We start from the raw sequence: 16,767 nt of genomic DNA on the forward strand, positions 1-16,767 counted from the left end.
ACCAAACAACATCTAATTAATGTTACATGGTCTACAAAATGAATTACAAACTACAAATACACTTTCTTATTGATGTAACTACATGGAGAGCACACGTTCCAACCTTGATCATCATGGATATCATCAAATCTCCTTTCCTTCATCAATGTAGGCTTCATTTCAATGGTAATGGCTTCAAGATAGTTCAAAAGAGCTTCATTCAATCTTCATCAAATCTTCAAGAGGCAAACCACCTTGGCTTCTCATGTCAACACAATCCTGGCAGAATACAATACATTAAACACGAGTAAAACATGCAAGGGCATCTCCTCTTACCCATAATTCCTTGCTCCAATTGACTCCTAAGTTTGCTTTATGATCCTAAAGATCCTTCCTTTGCTTCTCCAAAAACTCAGCTCTCCAGAATTCAATAATTCAATTTGAATAAGTAAGTAAACAGTTAAAGGGGATTGATGGAATAATACCAAAAAAATGTAGTACTAACTCTCATTTCTTATTTCTTTTTGAATTAACCGATCAACTTGCTTTCTTATTGAACATTTGCACCTCTCACAATACTTCTTTCTCCCTAGGGTTCCTAACTCCTCCTATTCATGCAAAAAATAATTTTAGCAAAAAAGAACCTTATTTTACACAAATCAAGGTTTGAACACACAACCATTAAATTACGGAGCAAATGCACAACCAATTCATGTTTCGTAATAATTTCTATAAATCTAGGATTATATTATCACTTCTCATGATCAATCACATTAACAAAATAATACACATTTAAAAAATAACACACAATTTCGCATAGATAGAACTCAAACCCAAGTCCTCTCAACATGACTAAGTACTCTCAATCACTTGAGCTAGTACTGTTCCACATCATAAATATCAGTATTAAATGTCATAAATACGCCAACTACCTACATTTAATAAATAATTATTTATTTAATTATTTAAATTTTTTGGGTCTTACAGGTACACTTCCGTTATTTGGGTATTGGGAACATCTTTAAACATAGATAATTTATTGTATGATAGGGTTTGATGTTATTTATAATTGATCTGTTTAGAGTTCATAATCCAACAAGTTCCTACAACCGGTCAATACACTACAAAAATGTTCTCAAATGGAAGAACAAAGAAAAAGAAATTAGAAACTCAAAATAAAGCAACAATGTGAATCTGATTTATCTAACTATAGATCTCCGATTGAGAATCCCAACTATCAAAACGAAGAACTATATCTCACGAACCTATTGTAAAATTTTAGTTTTATGCAACAATGGACAAAAAAGGAATTTCTATTTTACTAAGTAGTTCGATAAATATGCCAACATGTTTTCTATCTTTTACAAAGACTTCGGAAATTAACACTCTCACTTAAACTAAAAATCTCCTCTCCACTTAGGTTAAATGAAACATAGTAGATTTTATTAGTATAAAATTTTTAAACAATTGGGAGCCCAACCCTAAACCAAACTTACTTAATTTTACATAACTGAAAGACTAAATTTAGAATTAAAATTTTAGTGAAATCGAAAATAAGTAGACCAGTTCCACTTTGTCTTGTTCAAATAAAACTAATGTCTATTTTCAATTTAAAAAATTACTAGTCACTAATTTTATTATAAATATTTAATCAACCGTTATTATAAATGTGCATTAAAAGAATTCTTTTTATATTCTTATGTTATTACCTTATCTTGTGCTACATTTAATACTTTCGTTTTGTCTCAGTTGAGATTAAAGACATTATAAATATATTTTCTTCTACATTCAACATTTGTATTTATAAGATTTAATTACTCGAATCACTTTTGGTAGAGATATTTTAATCTGGTATTCCTTTTTACAAGAGTGTCAATTGCATCCAAAATTTAAAAAAAAAAATACTTTTAATTATATTCCTTTCAGAGGGAGATGATTTACGTCATGTGTCAGTATGTGCTTTTTTTTAATTTATTTTTTAATTTTTTAATTCTTTTTTTGAAAAGAAAAACAATGTCACATGTTAGGTCTCTGGTGTGACACGTGGCATTATCAGTGTCACGTAACATTGTTAGTGTCACGTGGTAATGTAAGGCCACGTGTTAGTGTCATTGTTAAATATCATTATCTTGATTTCAATTAAGTCCACATATATGTCTCAATGATCAATTTAGTCCCTACTTATGTGTATAAATATTTTTAGTTAGTATAAATATTTTTACAAAAAATAAGTATTAATATTTATATTAAAATTTAGTGGTAAAAGTCATTTTTAATAAAAAAAAATATTAGTATAACATTCATACAAATAAAAATTTTGGTTTAAAATTAGTGAGAGACAATATTGTTCTATTTTAAAAAAAAAAGTAATAATTAACAAAACATAAGTACTTAATAAAAAGTAATTGATAAAGTAATATGTTAAAAAGTTGTTTAATAAAAAATATTAGTATAACATGTATACAAATAATAAATTTGGTCTGAAATTTGAGAGAAACAATATAAATATCAGTACTTAATTTTGTAAAAATATTTATACTTAATTACTTCTAATCATATAAAAAAATGGATTACAAAAATATTTTAATAACTAAAAAAATTAGGACAAAATTGAATTAGATACACATAAGTAGGGACTAAATTGAATCAAGAAGACACATATGAGGACTAGATTGAAATCAACACAATCACATTGACACGTGGCATTGCTTTGCCATGTGGCGCTGACAATGCCATGTGTCACACTAAGGACATGACATGTGACACTTTTTTTTTGCAAAAAAAAAAATTAAAAAAAATAAATAAAAAAAATCACTAACTGACACGTGACACGTTTATTAATGGCACTAATACTTTTTGTCTGAAAGGGACCTGATTGAAGCACTTTTTCAAAAGTTGAGATGCAATTGACACTTTTTTAAAAGTAAATACCACATATTGACATACCTCTACCAAAGTGAGTATTATTCGAATAATCAACACTATTTATAATGTTAAATTTTTTTAATTTAAGCCTTATAGAAATGAAAAATCAATAACCCAAACAAGTACTAAAAATAAAGTTATAATTAATTCTATCCATAAAATTGATAAGGAAATTTGAAGAGAAGAACAATTGTACTTTAAGCTAAACAAGTCATAAATATACAACAAACTTCTTAATTTATTATACTGTTATTCTCCTCACACAAACAAAGTTAACACACCATAACTTCAATGCAATATTCCAAAACCATTATTAACCACAATACCAAGGCTTTTCTATTTACTAATTAGGCACCTTAATAAATCCCACCTGTTTGGAATTGGCCACTCTTGTAAGGGTTTCCAAATCATAAGCTATCCAACACCTAGAGTTCTCCCTGTGGTAGAAATACCCAACACACTTGCAATCTTTAGTGCATTTGTTTCCACAAGTACTTTCACTCACTTTTTCTCCTTCGCTGTATTTGCTCATGTAATGTCTAACTCCTTCAAGTTTGTAGTAGTGGAAATCACTTGCTTTGCATGATTTCACAGGCTTGGCACTGCAGTTGTTGCTCCATCCAAACACTCCATTCTCCAATGGACAACCCACACATTGTTCATTCTGACACAGTCCAAGATTCCCACATTTCTCAGGCCATTGGCACTCACTCTCATCATGAGAATCTCTGTCAAAGAGAGTGTAGGTCACTTCCCAAACACCAGAACGCACACGGAGGAAGTAAGTGTGAAGCCTGATATTGCCATCAATTCCAAGCCTAAGGTAGGTCAAGGTGCTGTTGTTCACCGGCATTCCCATCACTCCAACGGGAATGTTGTTCAATGGTTCTTGCATGGTTCTGTAATCACTGGTGGTGGAAGAACTAAGTGAATAGGTGAATTCAATTTCAAAAGTGTCTGGATAAGATGTGAGGGTGATGTTTTCCACTGAACCTTCTCGGGTGAAGAGCCTGTACCAATAAAGAACTGGTCTTGGAGAATTCTTGCTCTTGTAGTACAAGGCCAACCTTTTAGGCTCCAAAACCAAACTATAAGGACCATTTACGTTGTCCCTGGCTGAAAGCCTACTAACCAATTTGGATGGCCCTTTTGCTCTCAGATACTGATCAATCAAAAGGGTATCTGTGGGGTGATCAAAACTCTGCCAAACAAACTTTCCCTGTGCATCAAGGAGCACCATGTTACCATTTGGAAGTAACCTTAAGGCCACAACACCCTTGTTGGCAGTGTTGGTTTGCCAAGCGACTCTGCCATCAGCTTCAGCCAGCACAAGGTTTCCGTCAGTGCCGAGTGAAAAAGTGGCGTTCTCTCCAACTGGGTTTCCTCTGTTGGCCTCCCACACCCACCGGAAAAGTTGCTCGGAGCGTCTGAGTCCCATGCGCAGAGCTAGAGTGAAGGCATTTGGGGTGGTGTTGTAGAATGCTAGTTGGAAAGGAGAACTGAAAAGGCTTTGCATCCTGTAACTGGCATCGTACTCGGTAATGTAGGGTCCAAATTCACCTGAGTTTTCGAATTTGAAGGTCTCATTTTGAGGAACAATAGCGTGAATGGTAAAGGACGAGAAGAGGAAGAAGAAGAAGAAGAAGATGATGAGAGGGGAAGTTTTGGATTGAGGCACAGAAGCCATTGATAGCTGTAATTGATGGATCTGTTCTGCTGTGCATATATGATGTAGCCTGTGCTATATATAGAGAGTAAGAGTTTAGAAGTTAGAGAATGTGTTGTAGCCATCTTTGAGCAAAGTTTTGAACTCAAAATACAAGAAAATGTTGTGTGATCAAACTTTATCTTGTCTAAAAGGAAAAAGAGAAGAAAGAGAGAGACAACTTATCCAGAGTACTAGAAAAGTGTAAAAGGAAGTTGTATTCAAAACTTACACTTACAAAAAGCAAAATTATGAATGAAGTTAATCTAAGGAAAATGATTTTTTATCCTTTAAACTTTAACTACGTTCTCTTGTAATATAACACGACGTGGAAAATAGAAATTTACTTAAAAATATTATTTAAAATTGAAATAAAAAAGTTATTAAAATTTAATAGTAAAAATATTATTATTCTTAATTTAATTTAACTTTCTTGTCATTTCTCTTGAAATTTTAGAATTCATGTTTTTAATTTAAAATATTTACAAAACACTATCGGTACACTTGCAAGTTGCAACATGAATGGACGGACAATAAATTTGAAGTTCCACAATCATTTGGGTAAACATACAGTACAAGGGACTTTGAATATATATATATATATATATATATATATATATATATATATATATATATATATATATATATATTCAAAGCCGAGTGAGAGAGAGAAAGAAAGAGAGAATAAACGAGTGGAAGATTTGAGATGCATGACGTGACACGTAATGTTCAGAGGTAATAAAATAATAAATATAAGAATATTCGTATATAAATATCTTTGGGTAGAAATATATTAAAATTTAATATTCTTATATTAGAAAATGATTTCTTTTTATTACATCTCGACAACTTTTTTATAATTTGAGGTGTTATTTTCTAAATAATTTTTTATTTTTTTATTTATTTGTTTTTAATATTTTAAAATAACTTAAACAATAATACTTTATATTATAAAAAAAATTGTTAAAATTTAATAATAAAAATTTCATTTCTTTTATGTTACCATGTCAAGATCTTAAACATTAAATGTACTTGTAAGATCTTGTATACTAAAAGGAGAATAAAGGTTTTCACTATAAAAAATTGAGTATTTTTATGAATTTATCAAGATTTTCAAAACAATAAAAAAATCATATTTTTGACTTTTCTTTTATTAAAAAATCATGGAACAATTTATATAAGATCATAAAATGATATTTATATTAGAAATTGAATTTTTTATATTATATCGTGATATTGAGGAACTTAAGTGTATGATGTCAAAGCAAAATCTTAAGTTAAAAAGTAAGTTTGAGGTTGTTGTATTTAATATGATATTTAGTATTTTTGTTGGCTAGATATAGATAAACAAATTTGAAAAGGTTTACTTGATTTCATTTATAGACTTTCGAGTGAAAAGTTAAAAATAATTGTTTGAAGTAAAAAAAAAAAAGGCAAACAATTTATTTATCCCATATAAGATTCTAAATTATCAAAAAATATAAACAAACTTACATGAAATTTAAAGGTATACTTTTATTTTGTTTTTGTTTTTAACTACTATCATTCCAATAAAGCTTTTTCAAACAATAAAAATTGAATACAGAATTTTGTGGTGAGGGATAAAAATTGTAAGAAATATGCTACTGCATGTGATTGAAAATCCATGGAATTCAAAATGAAAAACATGACCCAACAAAACTTTGTGTGCATTTATGGGCATCTCTACCACCTTGAGTACTAAAGTCAGAAAATAATAATAACAGAAGTAGTAACTAGCTGGCTGTCTTCTTTAATGTTCTTATCCATTCTCTTTATCAACATTCATTACTCTACCTATACGTGTCTCTCCAGCTGCCATTTCTGACGTACAATTATTCTTATCAATCCTACTAGATTTTTTCTTTCACTTTAAAGAAACGATATAAAAAAAGTATAATAACAAAATATGGAAAACATTTATTAGTAAATTTTGATATTTAATTATAGTCAAATTATCAAATGTTCAATTAAGCTAAATTACTTACTTTTTAGCCTTTTTTTTTAACTGCCGGCTAGCAAGGTATGAAATATTTTGTTGTTGTGACTAGAATTTGTGTTCTAAGACGGTGGGTTTTAGGAGTCCGTTTCATAAATTATATTATGATAATTTTATGGTTGTTTTCGAATTTTGGCAGTGTTTTGTTTTTCCCGATAATAGTATATGTGTATTCATTGTCATAAAGTCGTAAAAATTTAAATGTATGCTCTACGTTAATTACGCAAAATGTTGTTAAAGGAAAAAAAATATGACATTGTGTTTTGTTTTAGAACATGAACTCGATGAAAAAAATTTTATAAAAGTTAACGAGAGACGTGATATGTTTGATAGATTAAAAAATATTTTAATAAATAAAATTAGATAATTATTATTTTATTTTTTATCATAAAAATTTAAAATAAAATGTAATTAGTGTGTACCTACACATTTCTAAAGCTGAAAAATCAATAACAAATTTAAAATGGGGTTGATATGAATAAGATTGAAATAAATTGTGTTAAGTAATAATTTATATATTATAATTATGATTATATAATAATAATAATTATAATAATTACTATTATAATTAAAGTATAATAATGATTATATAATCTAATCTAATCTAATATATATACAATTGAGAACCTAACAAAAGGTAACTTTTTAATAAAATAATATTTTTGTAAAACATAAATTCAAATTTTTTTGTCACAATAAGTAAAAAAGTTGATGTGTCACTCATTCAGAATTTTGGAACAATAAAATTAAATCAATAATCAATACGTAACACCAGCAACATAAACATATCTCACTTATTTCTTTCACTCACAAATTGTGAATCATTCTCACTTTCTTCCTTTCAACCTCCGCTCACCCTTTATCTTACTCACACGGAACACCATTCTATCTTAACACAACCTCTTCTTCATCTCTCTCTTCTTCTGTCGTCTTCTCACTCACACATGCAAATCTCTTCTTTCCCCTTTATCTTTTCTTCTCTCATCTTATTTTTGCTTTTATCTGAGTAAAGTTTGTTTTGATCGTATTTGTTGAGATGAATGAAATGCGAGAGAAGATCAGTCAGAGGCAAGGCTCTCAAGCACAAAATTTCGTCTTTTTTCAGTCCAAAATGACAATGGTATGTAAAGTTTCGATTTATATTCAAATTTTGGTTGTTTTCCTTTTCTCAATGAACAAATTCTTCTTCTTATTTTTGCTTTTATCTAACTAAAGTTTGCTTTCATCTTAACTTTCTCTTTTTGAGATGAATGAAAGGTTGGAGAATATCAGCCAAAAGCAAGACTCTCAAGCACAAAACTTTGATAAAGATTTCATCTTTTTTTGTCTAGAATGAACAATGGTAGGTAAAGTTTCAATTTTTATCCAACTTTTGGTCGTTTTCCTCTTATAGAAGAACAAAATCATATTATTCTTATTTTTGAAATTATCTAACTAAAGTTTGCTTTTACCTTAACTTTATTTTTGTTGGGATGAATGAAATGTGGGAGAAGATCAACCAAAGGTAAGGCTCTAAATCACAAAACTTTGAACTAGATTTCATCTTTTTTAGTCAAGAATGACACTAGTATGTAAAGTTTTGATTTTTACTGAATTTTTTATTGTTTTTCCTTTATGAACATATCCATCTTCTTCTAATTTTTACTTTTATCGGACTAAAGTTTGCTTTCATCTTCATCGTCATCTTATTATTTTTTCTTTCTCTTCCGTAACTTTTTTAGGTTTTCATTCTTCTTTTTCATATTTTTGTTTAACTTTTTTTCTTGCCAATTTTTATTTTTGATTTACAAGACTAAAGGTGTTTTGTGAACACTTCTTTACACATTATTATGTCTCTTTGTTTCTAGAATGACAATGGTAAGTTTCAATTTTTTTCTCTCGTCTTCTTATTCTTATTTTTACTTTTATCTAATTGTGATTCATCTTTTTTTTCTTTCTCTTATGTAATTTATTTTATTTTTTTGGTTTTCGTTCTTCTTTTTTATCTTCTTACTTAACTATTCTTTTTTGTCCAAGCTTAACACTTCTATCATCACAAATTTACATATGTTGAAAATATGAGATTTGTTATTTTTCCTATAATCCGGTTAAAGTTATTTTTTTCTCAAACTAGATTTTAATATGCAATACTTAATCTCAATGTTTTTTTTGTTCATATTTATGGTTTTCGGCAATGTTATTTTTTTCGTTTTCATAACTATAATCTCACTATTATAAAAAGAGTTTATTTGTGTTTTTATGAGCTTTGTTGTCTATTTGAGTTGTCAATTGTGAGATTTGTCATGTGTAGCACAAGTCCTTGTGGAGAGAACGATATTTATTACTTGTTACGTACAACCAGTGCACTTGCCATTTTTCACTAACATTAATCTTTTAGCTAATTTCTTGACAATATTGAAGTTGTTATAAATAAGTAGTATTATTTTGATCGCTTCAACGCAACATTATCAAATTTGTGTGGCGGAGGATTGGGCATGAATGTAATTTTATGCATGTATTTGGGGATTTAGGTTTGTGAAGCTCAAAACAACATTTTCGTTTAAATATATACTTTCACAAAAAATTTCGTTCACAAAAATATATGCTCAACAAACTAAGACAAAATAGACATTTTCCCCAACATCCTATGCACAACTTGAATTATCAGCAAATAAGCTTCACAAAGTCTAGAAGAGTTACATGTCAAGATAAATCTAGCTAATTATGCAGTTGTTTATAAGGAGCCATGGTTTGCTAAGTATTTAACTCTATTATTGTCTTAAGTTTTTTCTCTAGTCCAGGTGAAAGGATTAAGTGATTACTGGTAATAGGAGCTCTGTATCCCATTTTGTCTTTGATAAATCAAAAATAACTATTTCAAAATGGGAAAGAGCTAGGATGATGGTTGCTAAGGTATTTTTTTAAATATTAGACGACATAATCTTTTAATCTAATTTGACTAAGGAATATATAAGGATGGCAAAGTGGGCTAGCCCGATCCATTTTGGCCCTGCAGTTCAGAATGGGGTCCAATTCTCAGGCATGCGCCGCCCCATTGTCTGGCTTGCGGACCGCGTTCTTAAACATATTTCCTTGTTAAGTAATAAGTAATTTTTCCAATATGTACAAGAATTAACAAAACATAATTCTAATTTCAAATAAAAACAAAATAAACATAATTAACAAAACATAATTCCTTGTCAACATAAATAAAATACAACCAAGTCATTCCAAATCAAAGCAACAAAATCCTTAAACAAAATACAACCAAATCAAATCTCATAGTCCTTAAGTTCAACCAACAAATTCAAAGTTCGTAATTAACAAAGTAGACATGATTAACAAAGTACGCAACTAAATTTGGAAATCATGCTTCCTCTTCCATGTTAATAACATTGGATGCAACTTTGGATGAACCTTCATCTAGCACATTTTGGAAATTAATATCTTCTTCTCCATCTTCTGCATACATTCAAACAAAACAATAAGTATCCGATATTGAAACAAAACAATAGATTAAAAAAATACAATAACAAAAAATAATTACCCTTAACAAATCCATGCTTCCAACTAGAATTGTAGATAATTGCTTCCACATTCTCAGGCAAAAGTCGATTCCTATATTTGTTAAGGATTCGAGATCCAATACTAAATGAAGATTCAGATGCCACAATGGTTATTGGAATGCTTAATACGTCTCTAGCCATTAAAGATAGATCAGAAAATCTTAGACTATTATTTTTCCACAATTGTAAGACATCCATTTTCTCCAAAAAGTCAAAATCTAAAGTTGGTTCATCCAAATATATGTCAAGTTGTGTCCTTCCAGGTTTATTAGTTATTTGATGCTTGCACTCTTTCAAATCCTATCATAATATTTGAAATTAGTAAAATGCATAACATAATGAACAATGGAAACAAAAATAAAATTAAGTGAATTAGAAATAATCAATCAAACAACTTACATAAAAAAGGCTTTCAACGTTTCCAATTTCATTATTGGGTCTAAAATTGCCCAAAAGCAAGCACAATGTTATATTCATCCAAATATTTTTCAAATTTGAGCATTATCAATTCAACTGTATTCTTAATTACTCCATCTCTATCGTTTACATTTTCCATCAACATCCTTTGAATCTTCCAAACTTGTAGAAAATACAAATTGGAGGTAGGGTAGCTTAAAAATTAAGCAAGTGATATCATAAAAGGGCATTAAGAACCTATAAAAATTTTCAGCCCTCTCCCACTCTTCCTCTAAAGGGAAAAATTTGTAAGATTCATCAATCAAGTGCAAGTTCAGAAAAAAAATGTTTATATTTAAGGACAATTTTGAGCATCAAGTATGTTGAGTTCCAACGTGTAGGGACATCAAGACACAACCCACACAATGTATCAATATCAGTAAACCTCTCACAACATTGTTTGAATTTTCTGATTTGATCCAAAGCATTGCTAAGCACCTTTAAACCCTCTTGAACAATTAAATTAAGAACATGTGTACAACAACAAACATGGAAGAATTTTCCCCCACATACCAAACAACTTTGTAGCATAAGTTGACTTTTTAAGCTATTTTGGAGCACATCATTAGCTTAAGCATTGTCTAAAGTGATAGAAAATATTTTTTTTCTCTAATCCCTAGTCTTGTAAAAGTTCATAAATTTTTGTTAGATAACTCAAAACCTGTGTGGGGAGGAGGCATGTGCCAAAAGTTGAGAATCTTGCTTTTTAACATCCAACTCGCATCAACAAAATGGGCGGTCAAAGATAACCCTCAATATTAATAAAAGTCCACAAATCAAAAGTTAAACAAATTCTATTAAGAATGGAAAGAAGCAAATCCTTAAGCATTATCTTTTCTTTCATGTACATTTTCCAATATGAGCCTTAATTGTGTTTCTAAAAACCATAATTGCATCCAAACACCAGTAGCTTATCCATTTTCTAATTACAGTACTCAACAAAATTATAAGCCAAATTGTTTTCCACAATTGCTTCACACAACAATTGATAGTGCACTCACTACCGGAAAAGTAAATTTTAGCGTCATTTAACTGATGACGGTTTTACTAAAATGCCACTATATTAAAAAATTAATCAATTATAAAATAATTATAGTCGGTTTAAAACCGACGACGTATGCAACCATAATTTTTGTTGATTGTTATATCTTAGTAACTTGTATGTCTATTGATGAATTCCCGCTCTTCCATTTTTCTCTTCAAAGAAGATTCTCTTTGTTTTCTTTTTTATTGGAAGTCATATTTAATCTTCTCTTTGTGGTATTTCGTAAGTCATCTTCTCTTACGCCTATATTCTCTCTCTTTTTGGAAGCCATGTTCAATCTACTGGAGAATTCTTGTAAATCATCTTCTTCTCATGAAATTTTCCTTTTGAAAGTATTTTCTCCCTTTCTCTGTAGTTTATTTTTCTCTTCAAATTCATTTTATTTTTCATTTTCAACTCTGAACCTTAATTACTAATGCGTGTTTTTGAATTGGTTTAGAGGCAAATCTCAATCCGCCGGTTTTCCCAACTACATCAACTACAACTTCTCCATCGGTACTTCTTGGCTGGCCAATTTCAATCACAATCGCTGATATTATGATTGTGGTAAGCACCGATGCTCGACTACTGCTACTTATTACCAAAATGATACCAGAACGATAGATGTTACTGATAATACCATCAATGCATCAGCCAAGGAAAATCAAAAGAGAGTAGAAGGAACCATGGGTGAGAATGTGTGATCACTGTCATATATTCCATTGCTATCTATATCTTTCTCATGCATATAAGCATTTGAATATTTATCTACAGGATTATAACAACTCTTATTATCTTATTACTCTTCCATTAAGAAAGCCAAATTCTGGAAATCTAGGTTTGCTCTAATCTATGTCAATAAATTATTGATTAATAGAATTAATATTTGTGAACTCGACTAATAAAAGTCCAAAGAATAACGTTTACATTGCAGTAGTAGTGCTATAGAAGATATAATTATAGCAAATGTTTCCAAAGGATGCTTTTTTAAACATGATGAGGAAGAATTTGGGGAAGCTGCTACAGTTTGGAGTATGATGAGAATACAGGTAAAAAATGACACAAAATAATATATTTAAACAAGCTAACTTTTATTCACTTTCACTAATACATAATTAACTAACTAGAACTTAAATCATGCTAAACATGACTTTTAGTTATTGTACGAATCATTAAACCTATCGTATGAGCTAAAGGTAAGCCTAAGAAAGAGAACAATTTGATCATGAATACCAAACATCATTTTTCAGAAGTGATTAAGTTTGGAAAAATATTGACACTGCTGAAAAGTGATTAAGTTTTCCAGAAAGTAGTGATTATAGTATGTTAAACTTTAAGTAATTAAGAAAATATCTATATATGCTTGTGTTCAGTGTATATGAAATGTAATATTCCTTTTGGTAGGTCATTGTTCCTAAAGGCTCTCTTTGCAACCTCAATATAGAAGTTGATGTTGGGTTGCCCAGTGATGTAGTATATAATATACCGACAGAGCTTGGAAATAGAAGAGTTTTCAAAAATATATCAAAGTAAGTGACTTTATCGTCCTTACTTATGTTTAATGTGTTTGGTTACAACCTTTCTCAAAATAATACTACAAAAAAAATTTGAAGGTTACCATTGATGTAACTTTCTATTTCTTTGTGGGGCTAGATGTAAAGTTACATTTATCTTTGTTTTCCTTAATTGTGAAAAACAGGGCCAGTCTTACCATGAACATGTTTTTCACAAGCTTGAAATATACCACTCATTCCTTTGATACATGACTAAGACAATCTCATCCCTTACTTTTATGCTTGCAATTGCACTCAAGTGAATAGCTGAAGTTAATATTTTCAAACATTAGTAATAATGTTGTGACTATTTTCATTCTTGCTTTCATGATTCTTGTAAATAGATCAGAGGTTGTTGATGTTAAGAAGGCTCGTGGACTGGCTAAAGTTTTTGGAACCGTGTTATCTTCGATTGATGCATTGGTAATGACTTTGTATAAAGGGCATACGACTTAAGCCTTATGGGGTGCCCCATTCCACGTTAGAGGTAATTTTGTTCATAATAACTGGATTAAAGGATCACTTTTTGTTTGGTGCAAGTTTCATATCATGGTCTTTATGGTTCATACACCAGGTATATTTATTTATCAATACTCAGGCTAGATACTCACAAGATGGAAAATTGTTGAAGTTTGCAGATACCTATTCAAGTTTTTAAAATGGTAGAGATAAAAAACTTTTGTGATGGATGCAAATCCTTACCTTACGACAAGAGTTGGTGAAGAAAGGATGGGCATCTCAAGATATATGAGGTTAATTGAAACAAATCTCACATATCATCATTGAAAGTAATGTTTTTATTTGATGATTGGAACTAAACCTGTATCTTTTTGGAGTTCTTTATTTGGGTGGATTTGTTGTTGCACCAATTGAGGACCTTGTTTGTTTGGGTCATGAATGTGGGTTGATGATTGGAAATCATGACTGGAAATTAGCAGAGTAAAATATCTCGTTGATTTTTAGATGAATGTCTCTATTTATAATATGCATGAATGAATTGTTTGTTTGTCATGCAGGTGTGAAACAACGTCTACTTAACTTATGATCTAATACATGTTGATTCAATGTTCGATCTTTACAGTAACAGGTAATATGAGTTCAGTTATAAGAAACTCAAGGTAAATATGGCAACCCTTAGTTTGCTTTCCATGATATGGATTAAATACCTCAGTTACACTTACGTGTGAATATATCATCATAAGCTTAAACATTTTCCAGAATGGCTTATGCTTTCTCTAGAGATGGGGTCATGCTATTGTCATCATTGTGCCACAAAGTTAAACACTGGCTTTCTGTTTCCGTATTTTCATTTGTGAAAAGGTGTAACTTTAGGTTTCTTTCATTGTTGAAAAGTGGAGTAATATTTTTGAACATATCAGTGAAATGTAAATAAATGTGTTACAGTCTCTTAGTAGTGTTTGGCCTTTGAAGCAACAGTGTCTATAGCAGTGCTCTGCATATTGTCTATTCCCTACCTATATATTAGTTTTAACATAACCGAAACAAGAATATTTGCCTGCATTAGATTTAATATAAAGTTTAATTAGTAATGTTACAATGTGTAAAAGATTAATTTTAAAACAAGATTATGATTTTGCTGGCGATTATAACTGCCGCTATATATTAAATATTTTTTTAAAAAATGTGATTTTGATGGCGGTTATAACCGTTGCTATATATTAACTATTTTTTTAAATTACAATTTTGTTGGCGGTTATAATTACCGCTAAATATTAGATAATTTTTTCTTTAAATTAGTTTAGAGGAGGTTAGAACCGACTTTAATAATTTTAGTGACAATTATTCCGGCGATTGCATTAAACCGACGTTATAGTATTTTGTGACACTAAATTTTGTGGCAGTTAATTAACTGACAGAAATAAACATAGTGGCGGTTAGAATCGCCGCTAATCCACACATTTAACTGATGTTAAAAATCAAATCTTTAGTAGTGACTCTTTGATCTATTTTCCCCTTCAATTTACCATGAATGTTTATCATCATTTGACCAATGTCCTCCATTTTATACTTATCACATTTCATAGCATGACGATTTAAATGAGAAGTACCATATTTTCTTCCACCACACAAAAATATTTTGTTGCAACCAAAAAATCACTTTGTCCTTTCCTTTCCATCCCTATCAACCTCAATCTTTATAAAATATTTCCAACAATCAGATGTCCCAACCTTTTTTTTATTAGTTTCAATAGATTAAGATTATGTAACATCCCATTTAATTAATAGTCGTAATTAAAGGAAATGTCGCAACAAAATAGTATAGCAGCGCAATCTTAAAGTCTCCACAAACCGCCTTACGATAAACCAAGGCATACAACGATATCAAACTAAACAGATACGAAAATTTAGCTGAAAAGAAATGGAAGTTATAAAGGACAGCCAAATACATGGGCCGTGGCCCCAAAAGAAAGCTCAAAATAGAAAATCCAGCCCAGATGGCTAAGCAGTGGAGTCACCATTCCCATGTTGACCGCGAGGACCTCACTCATCTGCTCCCATCAATTAAATTGATGATCATCGCAAGAAAGAAGAGCCACATACAAGACAACCAAAGAACAAATAGGGTAAGCTAGAGTAAAATAGATTATCAAGTAGTTACATGTCAATACACAATCCAAGCATTTCATATATCATCCAAACATGTTCTGACTTCTCAAACAATACACTAGACCCTGACTCGACTCATCCGGATACATATAGTCTGGTCAGATTCAGCGGATGCTTGCACTTTTGGTGGATACCTCTACTCACCCCCGAGCTTTGTGTCACAGGTGTTACAATAAATCAAATTCCCTCATGCACAAGGTTAGCCCTTAATGAGTTTCAAGCCTTCTGTTACTCTCACCACAGGAGTCAGCCCGCTCTAAGTGAGACTAACTGACTCCTTAGAGTGTCAGGATGCAACCTTACCTAGAATCCTTACCAGACCATACAGATGGGGCACCACCATGAACACCCACTAACAGGGGTCATGGAATTATGTTCTGACCACTGAAGCGCAACCCTGAAAGTCTCACCTAGAGGCTCCAAGGATTTACACACTGACACGTACCAATCATAATCAAACCAATACTATTTAACATGCACACGTATATACATATATTTATATATCACGTCAACCATCACAATTCCATTCTCACTTGTATTTCATCCATCCCACTCATCCTTCACAAATTACCAATGTAGGAGTGTATCCCCTACCAACACCATGCCACATTCATTGGTCCACATTCCCTCATATCTCATGTCAAAGACATACCAAACCCATCGTTTCAAATTCCATGAATCACCTCATACAAACAACATGCTCAACTCAACTCATGAATCATAATTCTCTCTCCCCATACAAGGTCACCCTATTCATACAGTTCATACCCAAGGTAAAGCATAACAAGCCAACATACAATTAAGGCCCCATCAACATAAAGGTACAATTGCATAAAGAAATCCCGTGTCAGTCTCGCTCAAGCCACAGGGTCTCGCTTATGTGAGACTGTCATTAGGGAACCCTACGAGGCTCGCGGATTCTCGCTTAAGTGAGC

At 30.9% G+C, this 16,767-nt stretch overlaps 1 protein-coding gene and 1 long non-coding RNA gene across 6 annotated transcripts; one reads left to right on the forward strand and one right to left on the reverse strand.

Annotated features, from left to right (window-relative positions):
• Positions 1 to 3,124: 3,124 nt before the first annotated feature.
• On the reverse strand, positions 3,125 to 4,691 carry LOC114184058 (epidermis-specific secreted glycoprotein EP1-like). Its single transcript, XM_028071296.1, has one exon. The coding sequence runs from the start codon at positions 4,589 to 4,591 to the stop codon at positions 3,248 to 3,250; it is 1,344 nt and encodes a 447-aa protein (XP_027927097.1). The 5' UTR covers positions 4,592 to 4,691; the 3' UTR covers positions 3,125 to 3,247.
• A 7,067-nt stretch (positions 4,692 to 11,758) lies between these two features.
• LOC114186038 lies at positions 11,759 to 14,621 on the forward strand. Of its 5 annotated transcripts, XR_003604968.1 has the most exons (9): positions 11,800 to 11,894; positions 12,112 to 12,218; positions 12,306 to 12,341; positions 12,426 to 12,489; positions 12,586 to 12,700; positions 13,056 to 13,180; positions 13,549 to 13,691; positions 13,843 to 13,956; positions 14,221 to 14,621. It is a non-coding gene; the product is annotated as an uncharacterized LOC114186038 (long non-coding RNA). The 5 variants fall into 5 exon arrangements; XR_003604965.1 differs by having other exon boundaries at positions 11,759 to 11,966; positions 12,112 to 12,341; XR_003604964.1 differs by having other exon boundaries at positions 11,763 to 11,894; positions 12,112 to 12,341.
• Positions 14,622 to 16,767: the final 2,146 nt, after the last annotated feature.

Source organism: Vigna unguiculata, chromosome 5, assembly GCF_004118075.2.
Source record: "Vigna unguiculata cultivar IT97K-499-35 chromosome 5, ASM411807v1, whole genome shotgun sequence".
Lineage (NCBI taxonomy): Eukaryota > Viridiplantae > Streptophyta > Magnoliopsida > Fabales > Fabaceae > Vigna > Vigna unguiculata.

Bases quoted from the DNA above. Each gene is read 5' to 3' on its own strand.
- LOC114184058 (XM_028071296.1), bottom strand. From the start codon at position 4,591: ATGGCTTCTGTGCCTCAATCCAAAACTTCCCCTCTCATCATCTTCTTC.